This window comes from Capronia coronata (assembly GCF_000585585.1).
Source record: "Capronia coronata CBS 617.96 chromosome Unknown acBCG-supercont1.6, whole genome shotgun sequence".
Taxonomy (NCBI): Eukaryota; Fungi; Ascomycota; class Eurotiomycetes; order Chaetothyriales; family Herpotrichiellaceae; genus Capronia; species Capronia coronata.
Window position 1 is genome coordinate 1,262,601 of NW_006912898.1, and position 23,546 is coordinate 1,286,146.

Below are 23,546 nucleotides of genomic sequence, written 5' to 3' on the forward strand. Positions count from 1 at the left end.
TACACGGTATACATCAGAGCAGCTCCCACCCTACCGCCAATCTTAAGACTTGACCTTACTACGTCGGGACCCTCTTTTAAGACTTAAATGTCTAAATTCGGCAATATCGGGATGGAGACGAAACAAAGCCCGTCCCAGGAGAATGAGCATGAGCATGTGCGATAGCAGCCAAATACCATATGTACGTACATGGGTGAACGGCAGGCGGTGGATACCTAGGTGATATCGCAGCCACTGGCCATTCTCGTGGTTGGCTCCACCAGGGGGTCTCGAAGGATCCAAGAAGACGGATGTGGATCCTTCGCTTCCCCTTAGGATCAGATTGGAAGATGGTACTTCTGGCATTCATTCCTCCACGTCTTATCCTGATACGTGCGTATGTCATCTTGGAGGCAGAAAGATGCCTACAATATCACTTTGACGAACAGTGTCAGAAACCAAGAGTTCCCAAGCAGTTGCGATGCGGTGGTGATCATCACCCACCTACTGCATGCCAGCCCTATGCCGGTCTATCGGCTATCGTGACGCCTGATCTCTCGATGGTGCAGAGGCGCAAAGGCGTCAAAGTCTACCATCTGACCTGCAGGCCGACGTTACAGTGAGCTGACCGCGTGGAGTGGACGGTGCTTAATTGAATCCTTAGCCTTGAACTATGCCGGTGAGCTGACCATTCAACCTACGTAGGTCTGTCTGATGGATTTCGAACCAATCAAGATGGCCCCGGCATACTGGCCGGTGCCAGACTAAGCCTTCCGAAGTTGGACGTTCAGTCAGCCACAGATCTGTCACTCTTCCCATCTGCATCTGCCACACTGCAGTGTTGATGATCCTTTTGCTTCATTTTTAGATTCCTGCAGCCCTACCCTCACGCTATGCACGATTCCGCGACGGCGTTTGGCTGGTCATTTCACGAACCGCGGTCAGCAGGAGCCCCTGCCCAAGAGTCTCGTCAGCCCTACCGGGGCTGACTCGGTCGACCAGACCATCACAGACAAATTAAGACAGCCAAACTGGCTGGATTGACGGCGTAGGGAACCGGACCGAGACCCAGACCCTTACATCTCGTGTGCTCAGACTCCTCTTTTCATTTCTGTGGTTGCTTTGTTCTCACAGCCCCAAATACGACCCCGGACAACGAAGGAATGGAGCTATTGACAAGGCTAGCATACAGACGGTGACCCCGAGATGGTGACTTTCGAGCCGAGGGAACAAACTACATAAGCATCTCGTTGATCCAGCAGAAAAGGAGGTGACAATTAGAACAAGTTAAAAAGAGAAGCTTCGTCTTACCATTGAGCAAACCCCCCTTTCAAGGCTCAATACAATATTCACAGTCGTATTCCATCTATCCAAACAATGTCTTCTCAGAGAAACGATGCTGTACCCAAATTCACAATGCGGCGGCCGTCATTCTGCGCCGACTCACGCTTCTCATCCTCAACATCTACCTCGACCAACGGCTCATTGGCGACCTCGTGGACAAGCCACGTCTACGACCACTCATCTGATTGTCCAGAGTACTCGATACACTCGGCCGAACATCCTGCGGACAATGATGCCGACGAACAATCTTTACATCGCGACCTGGACCAGGTCCTCGACATGATCCACGAACCGCTGCCGCCGTATATGGTCCGGTGCCCGCTGAGCGGCAGCGTTAAACCTGAATATTCAACCATCCACAAACAAGACGGCCAGACCAGCAAACAGACGGCCCAGCCCTTGGCCACTACTCGACTGGACGGTGCCCTTTGTCTGAGGTGTAATATGAGAAAGGCCAAGGCATGGTACCTTCGCAATCAGAAGGAGCGTGCAAATAAGCGAAGATGATTGAAATTCACGACGAGGCATGGTCAGCGACGGCATCCGGGAGTATTAGGTCTTGCTTATTATCGGTTGGAGTGAAATATTCTGGTTGGGATGGTATTTTTGTGTCTATTGTCGCAGTAAGGATATAATTGGCGAGCCACTGAGCCGTGGGATAGATCATCGATACCCTCTTGCTTCGCAGAGGGAGAAGGACTTCTTTTTTCAATCATGTATAAGTGAAATCATATACTCTTCCTTGGTTGCCATGCTCGCTATTCACCAGAACTGACTGGATTGCCCCCTTTTTAGACCAACTGACCGGATTTGCTATATACAAATTATAGAGTCGATACATAGAAAGTAGCGCAGTTGATCCACTACGACTGCTATACCTTTGAAGAGCCTACACGGCTGTGACAAGGGATGCGGACATTGTGATCATCACCAGAATCCAAGGTGGACATTGCCCTACGCGAGAGGCACCTTCTCGTGGTGCAGGGGGTAAGTATCTCCCTGTTTACAGGTTGTAGGGAAACCAAGACCTCTCTAATGGTTTTCCTACGAAACGAACACGCTTCGAGGTTTTCTATCCGGCGAAACAGGATACTAAGGAAGATATACTCTACCGGGAACATTTAATTGAAAGAGGAGGGTTTATCCGAACTCGTGAGGAGAGATCCCTCTCTCTCTCTACTACGATATTAATATCTTTCAACAATACTCTCTAATGGCACGAGGGCGGTACTAAGATAGCACTGAAGGAAAAACAACAGCGCCTAAAAGGCTAGTATCTTACCACTCGGCAGTAAGACGGCTAGAGGACTTTGTAGATAGATACCTACAGGTGCATAGTTGTATACAGAGAGCAGCTGAGACGCCTTGATTGAACTCATCACCATCATCAACCAAGGTTGACGTTCGACGGCTTCTAGCAACCAAGCTGTGGAGTGGATCCCTCTTGCCTACCTTCTAAGATAAAAGGGGCCGGGCGGTGGATATATGGCCGTTTTGGGGAAACGGTTCGGCTGGAGGGATTCTAGAACAAGTATCTCGATTCTCCACTAAGGGATCTAATCGCCCATATGCCAGTAATGCTACCCACAGGAGCTCAAAAGTCCCATAGTACTTAAGTAGGCTGAGCAAGGACCATATCGAGCCATGCGACGATGAATCTGCCTCCACCTTTCTCAGGGCTGCTCAAGTTGACGATGAAAACGGGGTGGCCTGATTTGCGGGCCTGTGCGGTCGTCTCGAAAAGGGATGCTTTCCTCATGGATGGAAATGTTTCTTGTCGTTTCTCTTGCTCGCTGCTCGCGTTGCGTGGCGGCACATTCACAATTGATTATACACGCACAAAGATATTTTGCTATAGCGACACCACCTATTGCCAGTCATAGACGGATAGGAGAAGCCTGGCCGGATTTGTTTGAGCTAGTTCGCACAGTCGAGGACATATGTGAGCAAGACACTTTAATCATGACTTGTGAGAAATTGGAGCAACGAATATAGTGTGCATTTATTCGTTTCAGCAAACACATCTGCACGGAACACTGCCCATCATTTCAGCCCTGCTGCCCTACTTCGCTTCTCAAGGGCCTGCCTACCCCTTCCCATTGTACCCGACTGGACCGAGCCTATGTCTGCTGCGCAAGCGTCGCTTGATCAGTGACCAGGAGACCGGCAATGGAAGCAGAGGTGAGAGTCGACAGCACGCCGGAGAACAAGGCAGACAGAGCTACACGCGAGACGTCGCCGGTTCGCGAAGGAGAGATTTGGGACAAAACGCCGATCTGGGTACCCAGCGATCCAAAATTGCCGAAGCCTGTAGAGAAGAGCAAATCGAAAGTCAGCAAAAGAAAATCCCATGAGCTTAGGAATTCCAGGAGAATACAGAAGGATGGCCAATGCGCAGATTTGCAAGGTATACTGACCGCAAAGGGCATACGTGGCAATCAGTCTCGAGCGAGGGCTCATGTCGATGTATTTTTGCTCGGAGGTGAGTGAGTTGTAGGCGACGAACTCGTTGGCGATGACCTTGATTCCAATGAGCTCACCGACTTGAAGAAGATCATCTCTAGGCACGCCGAGAAGGAAGGCAACAGGATAACAAATGTAGCCCAGAATGAGCTGCAGAGTGAGATACGGGTCGCCGTCCTGGGTGATATTGATATATCTGCCAAGCACACCAGCATGTTAGTCATTCATACGGCTCATTGATGATAGGAAGGGTGGACTTACCTTCCCCACCAACCAAGAAGACCATTGATCAACCCGATCAAGGCGATAATGCAAAGCAAGGTCGCGACGATCATGCCGGCGATCTTGATACCGAGCCAAGCACCATTGGCAAAGGCGTGGAGAGCATTCGATGCCTTATGTTCGTCATCATCAGGGATCACAACACGCCCCGAAGTGATGGTCTCTTCTGTTTCGGGATATCTCATCTTGGAGACTGCCAGTGACGCCGGAATCGACATAATGCAGGAAGACACCAGGGCTTGAGGGTTCAGCCCAAGACCAATATATGCCACCAGAACAGACCCGGCAATGGTAGCAAATCCCGAAGTCATGACTTGGTGGATCTCGGCCAACGTCAGATGTGGTACAAACGGCCGGATCAACATTGCCGATTCACCCTGACCGATGAATGGAGATGCGGCAGCCACGACAGCCTCGGCGCCGGAAACCCGTAAGCTCCAGAAGAAGAACACGGCGAATTTGCCAATGAACCATTGCAGAATGCCGAGATAGTACAGAACCTGCACAAGGGCCACGAAGAAAATGATGGGAGGCACAACTCCGGTCAAGAACCAGCCAAGTTCCGTCACGGACGTGGCTGTCAAGAATGCAGTGCCTTGGTCGGCAAAGCCCAGCAATTCTCGAGCCAAAAAGGAGATGAAGTTGAAGATGTCGTAGCCAGCCTTGGTCCGGAGCACGAAGACTGCAATAACAAACTGCGTCAACATGCCCCCGATGACGGTGTGCCATCGGATCTTGCGGCGGTCTCGTGAAGTCGCCCAAAGCAGCACAATCATCAGCGCTAGACCGAGGAGCGAGATCGCACGGTTGCCGCGAGTGTTGTCTGCCGACTCTTTGGAGACAAATGAGCCGATGAGGATAACAGCAATGGCCACCAGAGCCGCAAGAGGAAGGCGGAACTTTTCAGGGGTCATTTGATAGACTCTGACGCCAGTATGGTTCCAGATCAAGTGCATGGGCTTGGTGACAATGGTGATCGGAACCCAGAAAAAGATGAGCCGTAACGTGATGGCCAGATACAGGAGGAAGGGAATCAGCCAGCCGAGATCATGGCGATGCATGACCAAGCCAGCTATCCACCATCTACAAACGCATTAGACTGGAAACCCACGAACGGTTCCGATCGTCGAGACTTACCCGGTGAACAGCAGCCAGATGAAAAGATGCACGAAGATCTTGTACTTGGAATAGACCCTCGGCAGGCGATGCTGCTTGCCTTCCTCCTCGGAGCTGTTGGTCTCGACGGGAGCCGGGCCCAAGGCCCCCTTTTCTGCATCCGTTGTGACAAAGTCCTTCTGGTCCGCCCGCTCACCTCGCAGATGATGTTGACTGTAGTCTTGCGGACCGGGGTCGTTGAGGTTCGACCGGTCGAATGTCGTTCCTTCGGCGTACAGCACATCATCATGGCGACCGGCAAGAGAGGGACGTCCGTGGTGCAGGTGTGTGTGTTGATGCTCGTGCGAGTAGTGCAAAGTTAGGTCCGGGTTCTCGTCGACTCCCTTCTGCGCAGATGGATTATGGCCGTGGTCGGGAATGTCGTGGTGAGTGTGTCTGCGGTCGTCGCCGAGCTCAGCACGAGCGTCGACAGAATGTGTGCGCTGCTTCTCTCCATCAGGGGCATCCAGCTTGGTGCCGAGAGGAGAGTGCGATCTGCTCATCCTGGCCGCTTCCTCGCAGAGCTATCGTCTAGGTACTTCGACAGGACGGTGGACCGCAAAAAGGACAAGGCTACCAGGAGGACTGGCACAAAGGCGACGGAGGTGATCAACCATGGAGACATGGTGGCCAAGCAACGATCCTATATACGACTGCGGCGAAAGTGGTATTGTCGCTTCTGGACCCGATCGAAGCCAGACAGATAATGACAGCCGGGGACCTTAGAGGGTTGTTGGTGTATGGTTGCGTGGTTCATGGTGTCCAGTACTACGCTCTATCAATCGCAAACCCAAGAAAGCCAAGCAGCCGAAGGCGTGGCGTAGTGGCGTTAGGATCACGACTCCCACCAGTAACAGGCAGCCTCTTTAGCCCTCACCATGCCTTTGACCGATATCCATGGCGTTTTGATATCATGGTGGCTCCTTGTAACCAGCTATTCTCCATCCCAGCGATCGGTGCAGCCGCATACCAAGCCCACACAATCACACAGCATGTAACGTTGCTAATTCTCGGCATCGATTAATTCGCCTTGAAACGCCTTGGGTCATCCACTTGTCAGTCGGATTCGGGACCCCAGATCGAAGACCATAACTCGCCGCGGACCAGTCAGACCTCGGGATCTCCATCTATCTCGACTGATATCTGATATGACCTCCACACAGAATCCCCGCACCCAGCGTGGTCGACTTGCCAAGTAGATAAGGGAGAGATATGGCCCTTTGCAAGGCTCGCCTCCATTTCCAATGCAACCCAGCGCATCGTATGCAAGCATGTCGCCGCCTAATCCTTCACGGGCTTCGGTCGTCTCCGTCTGCCACCGCGAGTCTAGAGCAGAGAGCCAAGAACTGCGACAGAGGCCATGTTATCATTTGTACTGCAGGGAGGAGATAGTGGCATTGGGGCAGGAGATGGACAAGTCAGGATGCAATAGTGGCGGCGCGAGCGCCAAAGAGCAACTGGCCGTACAGGAAATAGCATGTGAAGCAGTCAGTGGTTATTCATTGCTCGAGAAAAGCGACATCAAGATTACTATCTTCAGGCTTCGCCCCAAACGCCTTGCTAATAGGATAACAAATGTCTTCGATCAATGGGTGCCTTCACTCCCCTACCCTACACATTGTCCTGCACCACCCGTCATAGCTCGCTGCTCAGAGATAACCCAGGCAAGGTAGGTTGCACCTTTGCTGCACCCTTTGTAGTCAACATCCCAAAGCGCACGAACACTTCCGAGGTTGTGACCAGGATGGAGATGCCAATCAGCACGATGACAATCCAAGTGATTCTGGACATCTTATCATCGGAGATGTAGTCTGACAGGACTTCGGCCAGGTCGAGGAAGACGCGACACCTCTCGTTTAGTACCTGGATACGAGGTTTGATTTCGAGATACTCGCGCACTGCAAGGTACAGTGGTTGTAGCGTTGGCTCGCTCTCCCAGATCAGGTTTGGGACATCAAGAACGTTCGATGCTAGAAGAAAGATGAGCGGTTAGCCAGAAGCTTCCAGACAGCATCGACCACGATAACTTACACAAATTTACTTCAACTCGACTCTTAAAAAGGCCGCCCAGCAACTTGATCACTTCCTCGCGCTTCAAACCTAGTTCGCCCGTTTTGGCCAAACGACCAGGAACGTCTTTTGCCGCTTCCATCTGGGCAGCCATTGTTTCCTCGAAGAAACTCAATTTCGTGCTCTGTGCGATCGCGTGGCTGATGGCGAGCTTGATCATGTGGTCTCCGCTGCGCAGAGTAATCATGTCGTTGTAAACCCGTGGACGGGATATCTCATTGTTGTACTCAAAGTGAAATTCTTCAGTCTCGAAATCTTCTTCATCCAGGGGATTAGTGATGATGGACACCGAGGACACCACATGCGTCTCAGGGTCGACGACTGTCGAGAATGCAAAGTCGGCTAGAACATCCTTTTCCTGTCTTTCGGTGAAGTTCCAGAACACGACCACGCCGTAGCTGAAGATAAACATCTCCGCATATCGATACGCATCGACAGGCACACTTCGTCCGAGACCCTTGGGTGCCGAGGCTGCATCGCTATCTCTCCGCTGCCCATTGTGCTGGGGCTGGTCCGATTTGCTGTTGTCGCTTTCGGTGTCACCGGTGTGCTCCTCCGGTGTGTAAGCCCCTCTAACGGAATGCTGTTCCTCTTCTTCCGCGTAGTAGGGTTCCTGATAGTCTCTTTGCTCACTGCGCTCGATGGCCTCGTCCAACACGGTTCCACCTTTGGCACTTTGTACGGGCGGACTGCTGCGAATCCGATATCCGTCGTTGCCAGGCAGTAATGGCAAATGGTAAGCGCAATACAAGGAATCATCGTAGAGTTTGGCTCGTGCGCCATGCCGTTGTCGCACAAAGGTAGCAGCAGATTGTAGCTTGTAGCCTTGCGCCGTACAGTAGGCGGTCACTCTAGGAAGCTCGTTTTCTGTGCGCCGCGACTTGGGTAGCCGTTCTGCATAGCTTTTGACACCTTCTTTCCCGGCCTTGCGATGATATTCGCCATCTCTAGGTGGACCTTTGTCCGCATCGGACAAGAAGCCTTCCTTCTCCTCCTCTTCCTCGTCGGCCTCGGGTAGCAAAACTAACTTCTCGGACGTCTTGGTCGACCGAGAGGGAATATGCGGGGCCACATATCGGCCAGTCAACCTGGGGTCAATTGGTTTGCCCGAGCCAGATCGAAACGGTCGGGGTCTTTGAGGCTGCCTCTTTTGCATAGATGGTATATCGGAAGCATATTGAAGAACGTTATCGACAGTGACGAAGCGAGAGGGTTGCTTTTGGGCGGGTACAGGTCTACCTTCGCGAGGATCTGAAACCTGTTCGAGCTCGATGTCAGTCATGTCGGCTACATATCTGGGATCCGGAATGGGGGAGGCCTTACCAATATACTACTTGGGCCTCTCTTAGCCGCTGCACTGGCAGGAGCCATTTGCGCCGGTCGTAGATACTGAGTTGAGTCTGTGAAGCAGGGCAGTTGTGGCTCAGATGTTGAAGGTGGTTCGTCGCTGCCGGTTTCTCTCACGGAAGGTGAAGAACTGCACTGCACGTGAAATTCGTCATAAGAGGTGATCACGTGCATCAAAGGACTTGCTGACATAATCCTCCATCTTTCCCTTCCCCAATCAGGCAGGCGCGGTCGCAGAAGGGCGGTCGGCGTATTCCCGTATTATCCCGTATTGCGGGGGACCTCGGAACTTCAGCCTCGAGTCTCGAATGCCCGGCGCCTTCCTTTCCATCGGATTCTCTGATTGATCCATGATCTATTGATTTATTCGCAGCCTTGTACCATCCCATGGTACTGACTCCAACATCAAATGGATTTCTTGCATATCCTCAGCTTTTGACCATCATATATAGATTTCCTTCATTTTACCATATTTACTAGACTGCATTGACATTCCAAAGGGCTCGATTGCCATTCCCTCAGCTATCGTACTTCCAGGCTTAAGGATATCTCCACTGTTACTGTCGGCCCTCAGCCTTTTAGGTCACTGTCGCATCGTCAAGTCCCTCTCACTACGACGGACTACTTTTGACCTTGCCATGGAGAACCTCCCGGAAGAGATCCTGACTGACATTCTGGACTACCTTGATCCCCCAGAATTACTTTCTGTACAACGAACCTGCGTGTCTCTATCAAAGTCGGCACACGCCAATCCGTTATGGAGGTATAAGTGCTTTGAGAAATCTCCTAGTGCCTCTATGAGAAATGCCGACGGTACATTGAACACATTGACCAGTGCTTTGCAGAGTCTGACTATCTCAGATCGTCCTCCTCGGCGGCAGGATCGTACAGGAGACGTCAATTCCTCCGAGCATCCTCCCAGAGAAAGTCAACGAGCCCGTGCGGTCAACCAATGGGACCTCTCGGACGATAACGAACGGGTTGACTGGTACTCAGAATATAAGGGCAGACATGCACCTCTGAACACGCACTGGCTTATTGATCCGTCGCTAGACGACTTAGAGATTAAGGGCATTGCGTCTCTGGATGGGTCCAGTCAGGTCGTGGGTTACCTAGAGGACTCGAGTGTGTGTATTTGGGATGTCAGTGAAGACAACTCCGGGAGAAGGAAATTCAGAGAACTCGGACGGAGCAAGCCTTCTGCTCTGTTTGCCGATGCTGTGCAGCCGGGCGAGTCGCTCATTGTTGACTGTGTAAGCACCTTTCCGACACAACGAAAGGCATTCATCGCTGTCGGAAATGTTCTCAATGAGGTCGATCTCGATATCTTGAAGGTGGTTTCGAGTGTGAAATACAAGTATCCAATAACGGCCTTGTCGCAAACCACCTCTACGGACCTGCCGCTTACAATAGGCACTCAATGGAGTCTTCACATCCTCGATCCCCGCATACCCGCTGTCCCATCAACCGGTGCCTCCCAAGAACGGGTGGAGGAAACTTCAAGTCGGTCCACTGCCATCCTGCCCGATCTGTCGGGAAAGCCAAATACGCTGTCTTCGACCTTTGGACCACGAAACTCGCTATCCACAACTCCCGATCCATACCAGAACCAGAACCATCACTGGATGACATACGCCAAAGTAGAACCGGGACCATTATCCATTCTTCACCACGCCGAAAACGATATCTTGATTGCAGGGAGATTTCCTAGCATCCTGTCCTACGACCGCCGGTACTTCCCCCGTCTTCAATATGTCATTCATTCCGGCGGAAGTCTTTCGGGCCTGACATCGATCCCGTATCCGCCAGCCGGGGCTTCAGCAAGCGTCAATGCGACCTCGACTCTTATTGCCTGCGGAGAATATCGGGGCCGTGGTTCTCTCGAACTTTATTCGCTCCCTCATGTGAAAGCCAACGGAGAGTCTGATTCGGCCACCAACAATAACAGCCCATCCTCAGAAGAAGATGGCATGGATTTTGACCTTGGACGCAGCAGCCGTGGCATGGCATCGGAAGATGGCCTGTTTAGCTACAAAAACAGACAGCAGGCCGCGAAATCCAAGCTCCTCTCGGTGGCGCCACACGGGACGAAGATCGTCTTCTCCGATTCAGAAGGCGGACTGAAATGGGTTGAGCGAGACGGCCGTAGTCTCATACGAAAGTGGAACATCAACGGATTCCAAGTCGGCCAGACTGGCGCCTCTCTTAGCGGAGACCAGGTCGTCCGTAAGATCATCCCGCTCAATGTCCCGGACTCGGAGCGTGGCCGACGTGGTGACTCGGACTTGCTGATCTGGACGGGCGAGCGAGTCGCCATCGTGAGTACGAACCCGCTATTTGCCAATCACGAAGAACTGGTTAAGGAACTGGAGGAAGGGGAAGACGTCAATGAGCGCAAGGAACGGGAACGCGCAGAGGCATATTCGAAGACCATGAGGCAAGCGTTGGAACGGCAGGCTGATGAGCGGCGGTGGATGAGTCAATTCCGGTTGAAGAAGCGTGACTTTTTCTGAGCCATGCAATCTCAAGTCAAGCCCAGTTCAACGCCGACTCCAGAGTTAGACTACAGGAGGGGTCTACTAGGTAGGTGATGAATGTTATTGTCTATCGCTTGAAGCCTAAGCACTGATACACCATCATTTTCTGCATACTATAGTAGAACTGGTATACTGCTGTTCTCTTTTATTCATCCATTGTTCATTATTTTGTTATGTGCTAAGAGATTCATGGCTTTTGCTTCCGCGGCCGATATGCTTATCACTGGTAAACCAGGTGAATATCGATATATCCATGCATTTTCCATCAAGAAAACAAGATGTCATGCCATATCATAAGATGCATTGAAGTCTCCCATGAGACCTGAAGGGCTGATGCGCGCAGAAGATGAAGAACCAAAACAGCATAAGCACGCTCAGTCGTGTGATCAAAGGGGGCAGGCAATGCTATGATGGTTATGAGATGACATTATCGTATTGATAGCAGAAGGGGCCTGCGGTGGTGCTGATCAGCTCTCGGACCTGGATGGGACTGAGCTGGAAGTAGCCCCAGTCGGGTTCGATAGTGTCAAGAGTGACGACGTCGCTGGGAGGAGTGTTGAGGGCGGTCCCCGTGCTGCCGTCAAGCTGTGAGGCGCGTTCAGGGTAGTTGGCTTGCCAGCTGGTGTAGACCTTGTCGATCATGGTGTGCAGCGGGTACCAGACGGGATCTTGGGCCGACACGTGGATGCTGTTCATCTGGCCGCCGACCGAGAAGTGGGCGCCCGAGTGGATACCCAGGCTAGAGCTGCCGATGACGCCGTTGAGCAGGAACTCCAAGTGGGTTGCGTTGTCGGCGTGCGCGGCAGCCGTGAGCTGCGCTTGGTTGGTGTACGTCTGCGACACGTATGCGTTGAGGTCGCGCTGCAGGCAGATTTCGTTGTACGCGAAGGCGTCGGCGGGCAGGGTGCCCGTCGCGAGCTGGGCGGCATCGATGAACTTGATGGGCGCGATCAGGTTGGCGAATGGACCCGTCGTGACACACCCACCGCCCGTGCCGTGCGGGATGGTCAGGCTCGCGCCGAGCTGGATGGGTCCCGAGTTGTTATACAGCCCGTCACCGGACATAGAATAGTCGGAGCCGTCGAAGATGGGGAACGCGTGAGGATCGGCCGCGGTCGCGGCGAAGTCCCAGTATGGGAAGGCCCCTGTGTAGCCACAGCTTTGTTGTAGGTCGGTCTCGTAGAGCCAGAGAAAGTACCGATGCCAGGTCAGGAAGAAGGCGTCCAGGTGGACATACTGCGTGCGGTTCACGTGGATCACGGCGTAATCCATGTACCGGTTGATGGCGGCAGGATATTGCGTCGAGTCGAGCTGCGAGGGTTTGCCCATCAGGCACTTGATGGCGTCCGTGTAGGCTTTGCGATCGGCCGGCGCCATGCTGTTGAAGTCCACCCGCGTCTTGATTGTCTCCAAGGTGCACGCCTGTCCATATCCTCCACTGCCATCGGCTGAGCGCGCATGTCGGAAACCCTGAGGAGCGGCGGACACGACAGATGAGGAAACGAGGGCTGTCGCAGCCACCACAGATAGAAGTGAGGGGAGCATGCTGGCAGAAGGCAGAAGCGAGTGTTCAACCAGACAGTAAAGGGTCCAATGAAAGAAACGTTTTCAGAAAGCAGCGCAGTATGTTGGTCAGTCGGTCAGTGAATGTGTGAGAGACGACAAGAAACAACTGGATAGACTGAGGCTGAGGGAGAGGACGAACAACGGAATAAATACAAATCCTTTCTGGCCAGGAAGGTTCCAGTACCTGGGCCATGATATTCCCTGTTCCCATTCCCTCGTCAGTGGCCGAAGCATCCAGCCGTATGTACGAGGTTTGCAAGGCGGGACGCATGGAGGGTGTGAGAGGGTGGGAAAGTGTTCGTTGTGCGGTGACAGGATGCAGGATGGGAATGGTTGAAGTTGTAGATGTTGGTTTCAAAACAGGTTTAGTGCTGTGGCTGAGATAGTGAGCGCCTAACCGTGTATGGCCTGGTGCTCACTAACCGTTGTTCTAAACAGGGTTATTTTGGGAGGCGGGAACAAAGTCACCCGTATAAACAACTCCCCAGCCTGGAGATGCGATTTGGTCAGCAGGCTGGTGCTGGGACAGCGGGACAGCGGGACAGCTGGCACATCACTGGCAGGGCACGTCTTTCAAATAACTTAGCATTCTATACTTGTTGAGGCTAGATATAACAGGGAGTTGTAGCAATGCTCCGCCCTGTCGATTGCCAGTGCTGAAGCCCGGGGTTCTAAAGAAAGGACATCCCAGCATCGCAGCCCTGCAGCCCTCACGGCCTCAGGCGCCTGGCTCGGCCTCCCTGCCAGCACCATACCACACTCAGCTGTGCTTCAGTTCCATTACCACGGAAGCCGAGCGCGGGGAAGCCCTCCAGCTCCATGTTCGAGGCAGGGAAAGCGACTGGATGCCTTGAGGCCTGCCCACAGCTTCCCCTGCCACTGCGTTCTCAGCTACGCCTCTTCCTTGCCAATCCTGCCATTGTATTTCGCGTCGTGTGTTCATTGAACCTGAACGTGCCATTAATGCCGACTCTTGATGATTCCTCAGTCCGACCCTGGTACAAGTGGCCGTGACAGTCAATCCAATGTGACCGTGCCATTTCAGGCGGTGGTTAGGTACATAGTTGCCCGAGACATGTTGTTGGCCCTTGGAATGGTGACTTTCACAATACATCGGGCTCCTGTCCGTACCAGTCACGGGGATTACCTGCAGAGTTGCATGGATGGGGGGATTGCCTACAGCTGACACTGCAACTAGGTAGGTACCTCCCCGCATGCAGCCATCCTTTTTCGCTGCATGTAGTGGTTCTCCTGTTGTCACGGACTGTTTGCTCACAAGACAGGAAATTGCTGAGGTGCATGCAGGGCTATCGAACTCGGAGGATTCTCAACTTCCTTCCCTGGCACAGCATATGTTTCGGGCTCCCGCTGTGGCTAGTTCTAAGATTGACCAACAATTCTTCCACGCTTCTGCATCTCGAACCACTTGACCTGTGTTACTCTGCAGATAGCACGACCTACCTAGTTGTGACCCAACAGACTGATTGCATTTCGGCAATATTGAATAAGTCTGCACGCTGTTCAGTGGCCATGTCTGTCCTCGTCTCGCCCGTTTCACCTTTTGCAGTGGGTTGGTCTATGCCTTCCCTCTCTGTCTAGGGCGGAAAGGTAGACTTTTGATAATAGCATATTTGTTGTACTTTGCAATGGGCATCCTGGACGACAATGAGTATAGCTCTTCGCAAATTTTGATAATGGCAAGATACCGCAAAGCATTACCGGACTGCAGGGCTTCCGGTCAGACGAAGGGACCTAGTATACTAGCAATACTACCTGGAGTTCTTTGTAATTACAAAGCACTTCCAAGCCAGTCAGGAAGTTCAATGCGCGATCCTGGCGAAAAAAGCACCATTGCATGCTGTGAATTGGGCATAATTGGAACTTGTGCCCTGAGCGTACTGTGTGTGGCGTGATTTCTCAGTAAGTGGACGATATCACCGAGGTATCTCAACTTCACTGCTAGTCAAACATCCTAAGAGAGGATCACTGTCGATACAGCAACCTCTTGAATGATGCTTTGAGAAACAAAGGTTGTGAAGTAGAACCAGGCAGTAGTCACTGAAACAAGGAGGATCAGCCCAAAGATAAAATCTCATCAAGCCCAAATCATTCTCAGCACGAACAGGTTCTGAATCTCTCTTTTCTCTCTTAGAGCCACCACGGATTGTGGGCGAAAGGTAAGGTGTTGACTCGCATGAGGTGACGTTGGAATTGAATAGAGCTTCTGGTGAGCTTGGACAGTAAATACTTGGTTCGGCTCCCCAAACACTGGCACACGTGACTTGGACTGCTGCCAAGGCCTCGCCTGCTGGACTCGAATCTTTTTGGGTGTCAACGCAGCCGGTTCAACAACAGCGCTGCTGAGCCGATCTCATCACCATTGCCCTGCACCATCAGTCCTAGAATTCACCCTCACCAGCGCTAGGATTCGCACGCATCGCCCTGCCCGATCTCCATCAGAACCTGCCATCCCTCAAACGTGCCCGCCTCGATGGTACACACGCCTCGATCGCTAACTTCCTCCCCCGTTTCCCCTCGGCCATCCCGAGGCCTCCAGTGACATGCCAAAACGTGGAGCAGAAGAATACATCACGAAGGAACACGGTTCGACAGCCAACGCAAATCCCGGAGAGGAGAATTCCAAAATGTCTACAGCCGCGCAGCTTGCCAGGCGAAAGTAGGTGCAAATCGTCTTTGCCAGTTCTGTTCGTTCGCAGGCCGCTTGTCTTGTTGTTGTCCTCTTGGAATGAATAATCTTAGGGTGAAGGCATTGTGCCCTACCCTGGTCATAGAGATGATGCCACCAGCTGTCAACTTCTTTACCCTTTCGAATCATTGTTTGCTAGCTAAACGGAATGATGTTAACCTGGGCCTAGGATTGCGACGCCTAAAGGCAGGCTCAATGCCAATCGCCCTTCACAAAGCACTTCCTTGGGTTCTGGTAGCACGAATACTTTCGGAAAACCCACCTCCCAACCGACCTTTTCTAACCTCAACGGCGGTATCACTTTTGGCGGAAGCCAGTCCTTCCCTCAAGATACCTCCAGTACCAACAGTGGTTTCAACTTCCAACCTCCGCAGTCGAGCACCTTCAACTTCGGCGCGCCATCCTCCACCCCGAACCCCTTCGCGTCAGTGAATGGTACAGGAGGTGGAATGAACACCCAACAACAGGACGTCTCTATGGAGTCGCCTCAAAAGAAGCCTGCGTTTGGGACCGCGTTTGGATCAAATAACACCAGCACAAGTAACAATATGGGGTCGGCATTCACTTTTGGCCAGCCCGCGCAACAACAGGCAAATGGATCTTTCGCTTTCGGCACAGCCCAGAATGGCACTGCATCCACCGGCGGAGCTGGTGCAGGCTTATTCGGTCGCGTCTCCAAGCCGGAGGATTCGCAAACATCAAGCAACCCGTTCGGCCAGCCTTCAAATACTCAACCTACGTTTGGTGGGTTTGGTCAGGCGGCTTCCACACCACAGAGTGCACCATCATCATTCACATTCGGCCAGAATACAAGCACTGCCGCTGTCTCGACCTCTGCACCAAGCTTCGGTTTTGGCCAGAGCACCACGGTCCCTCAGAGTCCTCTTCCCGCTTTTGGAGGCGGGCAAGGAAATGGAACCCATGCGACCACGGAGCCACCGAAGTTCGCGTTTGGCCAGACTCCTACCACTCTTCAAGGGCAAGCCTCGGGCACCACTTTTACCGGCTCTGGCTCAGCTACCACAAGCAGCAGCAATATTTTCGGCGCTGGAAACAACGCCAACGGCCAGGCTCCAAAAACGGCATTTGCATCCTCAACCACCTCACCGCCGTTTTCTTTTGGACAAAATCAACCTGCGCCAACTCAGAGCAATCCTTTCGGTGGCTTTGGTGTACCCAAGAGCGCTGAGCCCAACTCCACAACTTCATCGTTTGGCAATTCCGCAAGCATCCAACAACCTGCAGCCGAGCCTGAGCAGCGAAGCGCGTCGCCAACAAAATCCTTTGCGCCCACGTCGTCTGACTCAAGTGCAAAAGCTCCCTCCAATCCTTTCTCTAATTTATTTGCTGGTTCTGATACTCCGCCAATCGCCCCGGTATCGAAGCCGTCGTTCGGCTTCGGCGCAACAAGCCAACCAGCAGAAACCTCCAGTACGACCACAGCGTCCTCAGAATCACCAGCCCCAAAGGCAACATTCACCTTTGGCGCCACAACCCCCGCACCGCCTTCATCCGAGTCCAGTGCTACCACGCAAACTACTCCCGGACCAAAGCCATCATTCGGTTTCGGTTCCACCAGCCAAACATCATCAGCATCAAATTCCGGAGAGGCGGATTTTGCTCCAGCTACGAAGTCGCCGTTTTCTATAGGTGCAACGGGTCAACAGTCAGCACAGTCGGCCGGCGCTTCAGAAGGGAAGGCGTCCGAGACGAATTCCTCCAGCGTTTTCTTTGGATCCAAGTCTGAAAGCTCCACTGATCATGTTGAAGCCCAGAATGCCTCAACTGCTGGCCAGTCAGTGGGACAAGCTGACCAGAATAACGCTCAGTTCGAAGGCACCAGCAGTTCAGCTAGACCGGCGTTATTCGGTTTCCCGGCACAATCCAAGCCTGCTTCAAGCGGTGGTTTGTTTTCCCCCGTCAAGGATGCCGCCGCCGGCGTCGGCAACCAACAGCAAGGTTCTGCGTCGAATCTTTTCTCAACAGTACCGAAAACTGGTCCGACCTCGAGTAACAAACGTACCGAGCCTGCCGCTACTCAAGCATCGAGCACTCCCACTCTATTTGGGATCGGAAAGCAGTCAGAGACCCAGGACGCTCTGACTGCACAAAAGGCTACGCCGAGCAAGCCATCGAACGAAACGCCAAAGCTGTTCCAATCGAGCTCAAACAATCAGTCTCAGGTTACCGGTCATGGCCTTGATCAGTCCGCTTCTGCAGCTTCAGAGCCTGTGAAACGTCCTGTCTATACCAAAGCGCCGCCTTTCATCCCCAGCCATTTGGATGCTGAGCGCTATCGAGAGTACGATCGCAACTACCGTCTGCACTCGTTGAATGCCGGACTTAAAAGAAAGCTCGAGGATTTAGACCCTCGTTCTTATGACTTCGACAACATCATCCGGCACTATGTTGCGGCTCGTGACAGCATCGGCGCTTCTTTGGGGTTGTACACGCGGAACGTCGCAGGTACGAAGCGCAAAGGTGACCGTCTCGATGTTGATGACGAGGAACCTTTGCAGAACAAGCGGACACGCTCAAACAATGATCAACAAGGTCCCTCAAAGTCTCAGCCTACGCCTGTTTTTGGTGCCGGGATTACGCCTCAAAAATCGGCTTTTGGCCCTTCCTCTACCTCTAATACTGCTTCTCAGGATGCAGGCTCATCAAACACGACTGCGCGACTTGGTGGGATGATTCCTGAAGCAGACCCAAGTTCTGCCGCCGAGCGCCCTCAACCAGACGGCCAAACCCTCAACCCTTTCTCCCTGCCACCTCGGTCTACAACGCCACCACCTTCGACCACTCCGACAAACTCGCCTCCGAAGAAGCCAACTTTTGAAGTTCCGAAGTTTGGGGGAGGTAACAACAACTTTATGAACGCCTTTGGACAGAAGGCAAAAGAAAATGCGGAGAAATTCGAGCAGAGTCTGATTGAGAAGCGGAAAGCCGAAGATTTTGATTCTGATGAAGATGACGAAGAGACGTTTCGCAAACAGGCTGAAGAGGAGATGCGTGCAAAGAGGGCGAAGATTGAGGCGGTTTCAAAGGGCGGGTTCACTCCAAACTTCGGAGTTAGAGACACATCAGCATCGACACCTCTGCCGTTTGGAGCTGAGAACAAGTCGCCGTCGAAGCCATCGTTCGACTTTGGGTCAATGTCCGGAGGCGCGCAGAAGCCAGAGTCTAGTAAGTCTGGCTTCTCGGGTTTCACCAAAACTGCATCTGCCAATCCTTTTGCCGCATTCAACTATGCAGAGACAAGTGGTGATCATTCTCAACAAGGAGATGATGAAGAAGACGAGGATAGCGATGACTCCAACAAATCCACTAAGTATGGAGATGAAGGAGGTGACGAAGACGGCTCGGAGAGCAGCAATGGCAGCGAGGAACAGGGCGAATCTGATCACCAAAATGGCGAGAATATTGAGGACACTGATGAAGACGAAGATGGCGACGATAATGACTTTCAAGCGGCCTTAGACCGATCTCGAAGGAACGCGAACGCCGGCAAAAGCTTATTCGACCGCATCGAGCCCAATCCCAGCAAACCGGCCGACACGATTACCAACGGAGAACAGAAAGAGTCAGCCGCCGATTCCAACCCCATCTTGCAGTCAGCTAAAAATTCTTCGTTTCCGCCTGCTGTTTGGGGTTCGCATATTGGCAAATCCACCCCAGAGGCCCCTACTTTCTCACCAATCACACCAGCCACGGGAGCTGCGACGTCAGCATTCAAGCCTCCCAAGGCTTCATTCAATTTCACCCCTACTGCACCGAACACCACATCTACTCCCACACCGGGTGCTTCCATCTTTGCTGGCGGACTGACCAAAGGTGGGCCGGTTCCTGGGGAGGGTCTTTTTGGTTCAAGGCCCAGCACACCTAGCAATGCAGAGAAGAACGGCAGTCTGGCCAAGTCAATTCTCACATCGCCCGCTGGAACCGACAACACCTGGAAAGCAGGTGCCCCCATTTCATTTGCGAACGGCGAGAAGAACCAAACTGCTCCAACATTTCAATTTACGGCTGCATCTCCTGGCGACAAAGATTCCTCTGCACCGAAGCCGTTTGGTTCACTATTCGGTACCGCTTCCACCGAACCCAAAGCTACCGAGACACCCAACCAAGTAGGGTTTCAGTTTGGGGTTCCAGCCTCGAACCCGGCCCCGGGTTTCCTGGGCGCCATCTCACATCTAGGAGGAGGATCTGTGACTAGCTCAGCAGGTTCATCCCGTGCTACCTCGCCTGGTGTGACCGATAACGAGTCGGTTGCAACCAATGAAACTGATGAGACACCCGAGGACCCCCAAGCCACATCATTGATGGAGTCGCGAGCCGGCGAAGAGAATGAAAGTTGCATTTGGGAGGGCCGATCAAAGGCTCTGATGTTTGTCAATCCAGAAACGGCGCAAGGCACAAAGTTGAAGGTCAACGACTGGAACTCAATGGGCGTGGGCCAAATGCGAGTCCTGAAGAACAAGGACACCGGCAAGACTCGTGTGGTCTTTCGAGTGGAGCCTAACGCTAACATCCTTATCAACTCCCACCTCATTGAAGGCGTCACATACGAGAAGGCCGAATCCAGCAAAAGCGGCGCTGTCAAAGGTGCTCTTATTTACAAGGGCAATCTGGTCCGCTGGGTCTTCAAAGTCAAGACTCCAGAAATGGCTGCAGATCTCGCCAAGTCTATGGAAGAGAACAAGAACGCGGGTGCGTAAGAGCCGCTCGCAGTAAAAGCTTTGCACGGAATTCCCTATGCTTCATCTTATCCGGAGCTCGGAGGGACAAAAGGTGCTGGCCGGTTTTATTTTGCCAAATGGAAGGAATCCTACAAATGCGGATTTCTTGCATGTTTCACATTGCTGCGTGCACAGCACCAGACTGTACAATGCACAGCGATGGAGTTTATGGGGCGTTTGCTTGTCGACATTTTCTGTTTCTTCTGCAATGTATAGTGCGCGAAACGGGCGCTTTCTTGGCTGAGCCGTGGATGGACCACTGTACTTAGCACTCGCTGTACCTGTGGGTATGACCAGAGAGATAAGGTAGTCATCATACCTGGCAGGTCCTCCTGAAACAATGCGTGGCGGGTGGATTGTCTTGTCTGCGGTCCCGTACTGCGGGAGTCTCCCGCTTCTCGTTCTCAAGGACTACCTACTACTAGGTTGAGCTGTCTATCCTATCAATTGGCCTTGCTTCGACCGAAACTGTCTACGTCTGATGAGACATTTCAAGGTCGGAGGAAAGGGAGTGGAAGGATGAACGAACGGATTGGGCGATTACAGCCTAGGTCAAGGCACAGACGATGACCAGCATGACCATGCAAGAATCATATTTCGCATACATTGGTATACACAGTGTTACAGTGTTACAGTGTTGCAGACCCGGATATGATCCAGAGTCCAAGTTTTGTTCCAATACTCCCCTGAATCCAACACAAGCGTGGTCGTCGGACTATTGATGGCAGAGCAACGCCGCAATCATTGCGGGAGTAGCTCAAATTTTGATGCCGCCATCGTGGCATGTTGTTTTCCCTGTGCTCGCAAGATCAACGCCTTCTTCTTCTCCGCAGTTCAAAATCCGAGTCATCGTAAAAGCTTTCATCATTTTCGGCCGCAGAAGATGTCTTGTCCTCTTCATGTGCGACCTCCGTATCCTGCGAGCCCGAGGTAGCAATCTCGACGCCCCAAACCGAATCCCGGTCATCAATGCTCTCAATGCCATGGTCTCCCAACAACCACCGTCCCAACCCCACCACGGCCTCGTAAGCTTCGTCGCCTGTAGGCACAATGTGGGATCTTGGCAGCAAGAAGCCGTAATTCCCAGTATCTCGGAGCTTGATCTGGAAAGAGAGCTTCACGTGCAGATCGTGGTAGAAATAGTCCAAGGCTGAGCCGCCTTGCGCCTCGGCCTGAACACTGGTCTTCTTGGTCTGGTCTTGGAACGAAATCCCTCCTTGACAGGCGCTCTCCGCTCCATAGTAATGCCCGTTGGTTAAGCGGAATGATTTGGCCAGTCCAAAAGCAACTTCTTCCAGGTCTTCCAGGTTCGGGGGATCCACGTCACAAGTATAACTGTAGGGATACAGGACTTGTTGCGAGTAAGAGTGCAAGTCCAGGAACGACACAAAGGTAACGTTGTTGTGCTCCGTCTCATTGCGTGCCCAATCGTACAGGATTTGAGCCTCGGTGGCCGCCAATGGCGCCGGTCCAGCATAACTGTCACTACAGGGGTTGTCCGTATCGCCGAAACCGTCCCAGCCGAACGGGAATGATCGGCCGAGGTCGACACCCGGGCAGAAGGGAAGAGAGGTTGGTTGCCGGTTCTTGCGCCACAGTCGATCGGTCGTCCAAGTATACTCATAGCCGTCTGGGTTGAGCACCGGCACAAAGACCACGTCGAAATGATCCAATAACTTCGTCACGTATGGAGAGTGAGGCTGGCCGTAACGAGTGACGAGATTGTAAGCGATGTAGGCTGTGGTGGAGACTGAAATCCATTCTCTTGAATGACTACCGCCCACAATCAACAACGTCGGCCTCGACTTGTCTGAATCGTTTGGGACGTTGTCTGGTCGGGCGCCAACTCGTAGGGCTGGAATATCTCGACCTTCAGCGGACAGCCCAAGGCTGATCAACGAGGCATGGCTTGGAAACATTGAGGCAATCAGTCGTAGCCACGGATATAGCACGGAAAGAGGCTGGTAGTCTTGAAAGAACAAATCCTCTGGCGTGCCTCTGCCTGCCCGCCAGTCATGCAAAGTCGTAAGACCGGGTGTCAGAGAGGTCTCCTCGGCTGGGGATGATTCTGGATATGTTTCGTACACTGCTCGAGCTAGATCGTGCATCAACGGAGTATATGAGTCGCGCAGTGAAGCGGGAAGCAGGCCAATGAATGAAGGCACCACATCGTTGGCTATTCTGATGTCCACCCACTTGGTCGTCGCCTCCCAGATGTCCAGATACAATATGTTGACTGCCTCTGACAGTGCCTTTGCCTCATCTTCGGTGTTGACTTGGAATCGTAGCACCACATCGCCTCCGTAACGAGCGCGGAAGTTCTCTGGAGCCCGGCTCGCGGAGGGAGCAGGAGAGAGTTTGTGTGTATGGCATGTGTCTGGTATTGACCATATTCTTTCAATCAGGGCATTTCGGAGTCTTCGGAAGAGACCTGTTGCCCGCTCTGGCTGGGGACGAATCGCTCTGGGACGGAGAGACGTGGGAGAGGAGGAGTCGGTGGTGGGTATGGTGAGAACAGCAGGAATAACAGTGGCCAAAATCAATATATTACGCAAAGAATGTGCCATGCTGGGTGGAAAGTGACTCAATATAAGATGATGGTGATGGCATCAGCACAAAACCCAGGACAGTTCAATGAGGGACGAAGGACACCCTCGTCAATAGTGAACGCGAGGAAGCCGCATGGGAGCGGCGCGCAGTCTTGCAGTGTTCGGGAAGAAGAAGGAAGTTGAGGCATTGGCCGATGGAATGACAACCAAGAACCAAGAACCAAGAACTTGAAACAACAAACGACGATGCCTGGCTGCGCCGCACTGCCACTGCGTCTCCAGCTCCATCTCCAGCTCCAGCTCCAGCTCCGTCTCTGGTTCTGTATTTGTCTCACCTCTTTTTTCTCTACGTTGCATATCGCCGTGTCCTCCACCATATTCACCTGCCCATTTGCTATGATGTTGCGGGGGTTCCCAACATCCTACTATACAGACTACGGTGGATGGAGTCGGAAACATTGCCCACAATTGGCTCGGTCGCTGTGAGGAATCTCTTTCCTGGTTGGTCTCAGCTTCTGTCAACCACTCGTCCCCAAATGACCAGAACGATGGCATTCTTCACGAACTACAATTGTATACTGGGTCGGCGGGCATTCCCCAATAACAAATGCTTCTCTGCTGATCCAGGAAATGACGGACTCGGATGTGGAAATCTAAGGCAATCTCCATCTTGAAATTGTTTGGCTACCGCGCAACATGCACTTTTCTATTCTTCCTGATATGCTCGACTACGTCGCTGTGCATCATCTGTGTTTCGTCAAGTCATGTCGATGGATTCTGCTGTCACTTCGCATCCAATCCAAACGGA

At 52.6% G+C, this 23,546-nt stretch overlaps 6 protein-coding genes across 6 annotated transcripts; 2 read left to right on the forward strand and 4 right to left on the reverse strand.

Moving 5' to 3' along the window:
- Positions 1–3,443: 3,443 nt before the first annotated feature.
- On the reverse strand, positions 3,444–5,726 carry A1O1_07122 (CNT family concentrative nucleoside transporter; the record flags this gene model as incomplete). The annotated part of the gene is made up of 4 exons (XM_007727995.1): positions 3,444–3,631; positions 3,741–3,982; positions 4,048–5,151; positions 5,206–5,726. 4 exons carry the CDS (start codon positions 5,724–5,726, stop codon positions 3,444–3,446), a joined length of 2,055 nt encoding a protein of 684 aa, XP_007726185.1.
- Positions 5,727–6,858: 1,132 nt separating this feature from the next.
- A1O1_07123 (uncharacterized protein) lies at positions 6,859–8,575 on the reverse strand (the record flags this gene model as incomplete). Its single annotated transcript, XM_007727996.1, has 2 exons — positions 6,859–7,193; positions 7,255–8,575. 2 exons carry the CDS (start codon positions 8,573–8,575, stop codon positions 6,859–6,861), a joined length of 1,656 nt encoding a protein of 551 aa, XP_007726186.1.
- A 703-nt stretch (positions 8,576–9,278) lies between these two features.
- On the forward strand, positions 9,279–11,153 carry A1O1_07124 (uncharacterized protein; the record flags this gene model as incomplete). The annotated part of the gene is made up of 1 exon (XM_007727997.1): positions 9,279–11,153. One exon carries the CDS (start codon positions 9,279–9,281, stop codon positions 11,151–11,153), a length of 1,875 nt encoding a protein of 624 aa, XP_007726187.1.
- A 438-nt stretch (positions 11,154–11,591) lies between these two features.
- On the reverse strand, positions 11,592–12,722 carry A1O1_07125 (uncharacterized protein; the record flags this gene model as incomplete). The annotated part of the gene is made up of 1 exon (XM_007727998.1): positions 11,592–12,722. The coding sequence occupies one exon, from the start codon at positions 12,720–12,722 to the stop codon at positions 11,592–11,594; it is 1,131 nt and encodes a 376-aa protein (XP_007726188.1).
- A 2,666-nt stretch (positions 12,723–15,388) lies between these two features.
- On the forward strand, positions 15,389–20,168 carry A1O1_07126 (uncharacterized protein; the record flags this gene model as incomplete). The annotated part of the gene is made up of 2 exons (XM_007727999.1): positions 15,389–15,420; positions 15,620–20,168. 2 exons carry the CDS (start codon positions 15,389–15,391, stop codon positions 20,166–20,168), a joined length of 4,581 nt encoding a protein of 1,526 aa, XP_007726189.1.
- An 830-nt stretch (positions 20,169–20,998) lies between these two features.
- Positions 20,999–22,756, reverse strand: A1O1_07127 (uncharacterized protein; the record flags this gene model as incomplete). The annotated part of the gene is made up of 1 exon (XM_007728000.1): positions 20,999–22,756. The coding sequence occupies one exon, from the start codon at positions 22,754–22,756 to the stop codon at positions 20,999–21,001; it is 1,758 nt and encodes a 585-aa protein (XP_007726190.1).
- Positions 22,757–23,546: the final 790 nt, after the last annotated feature.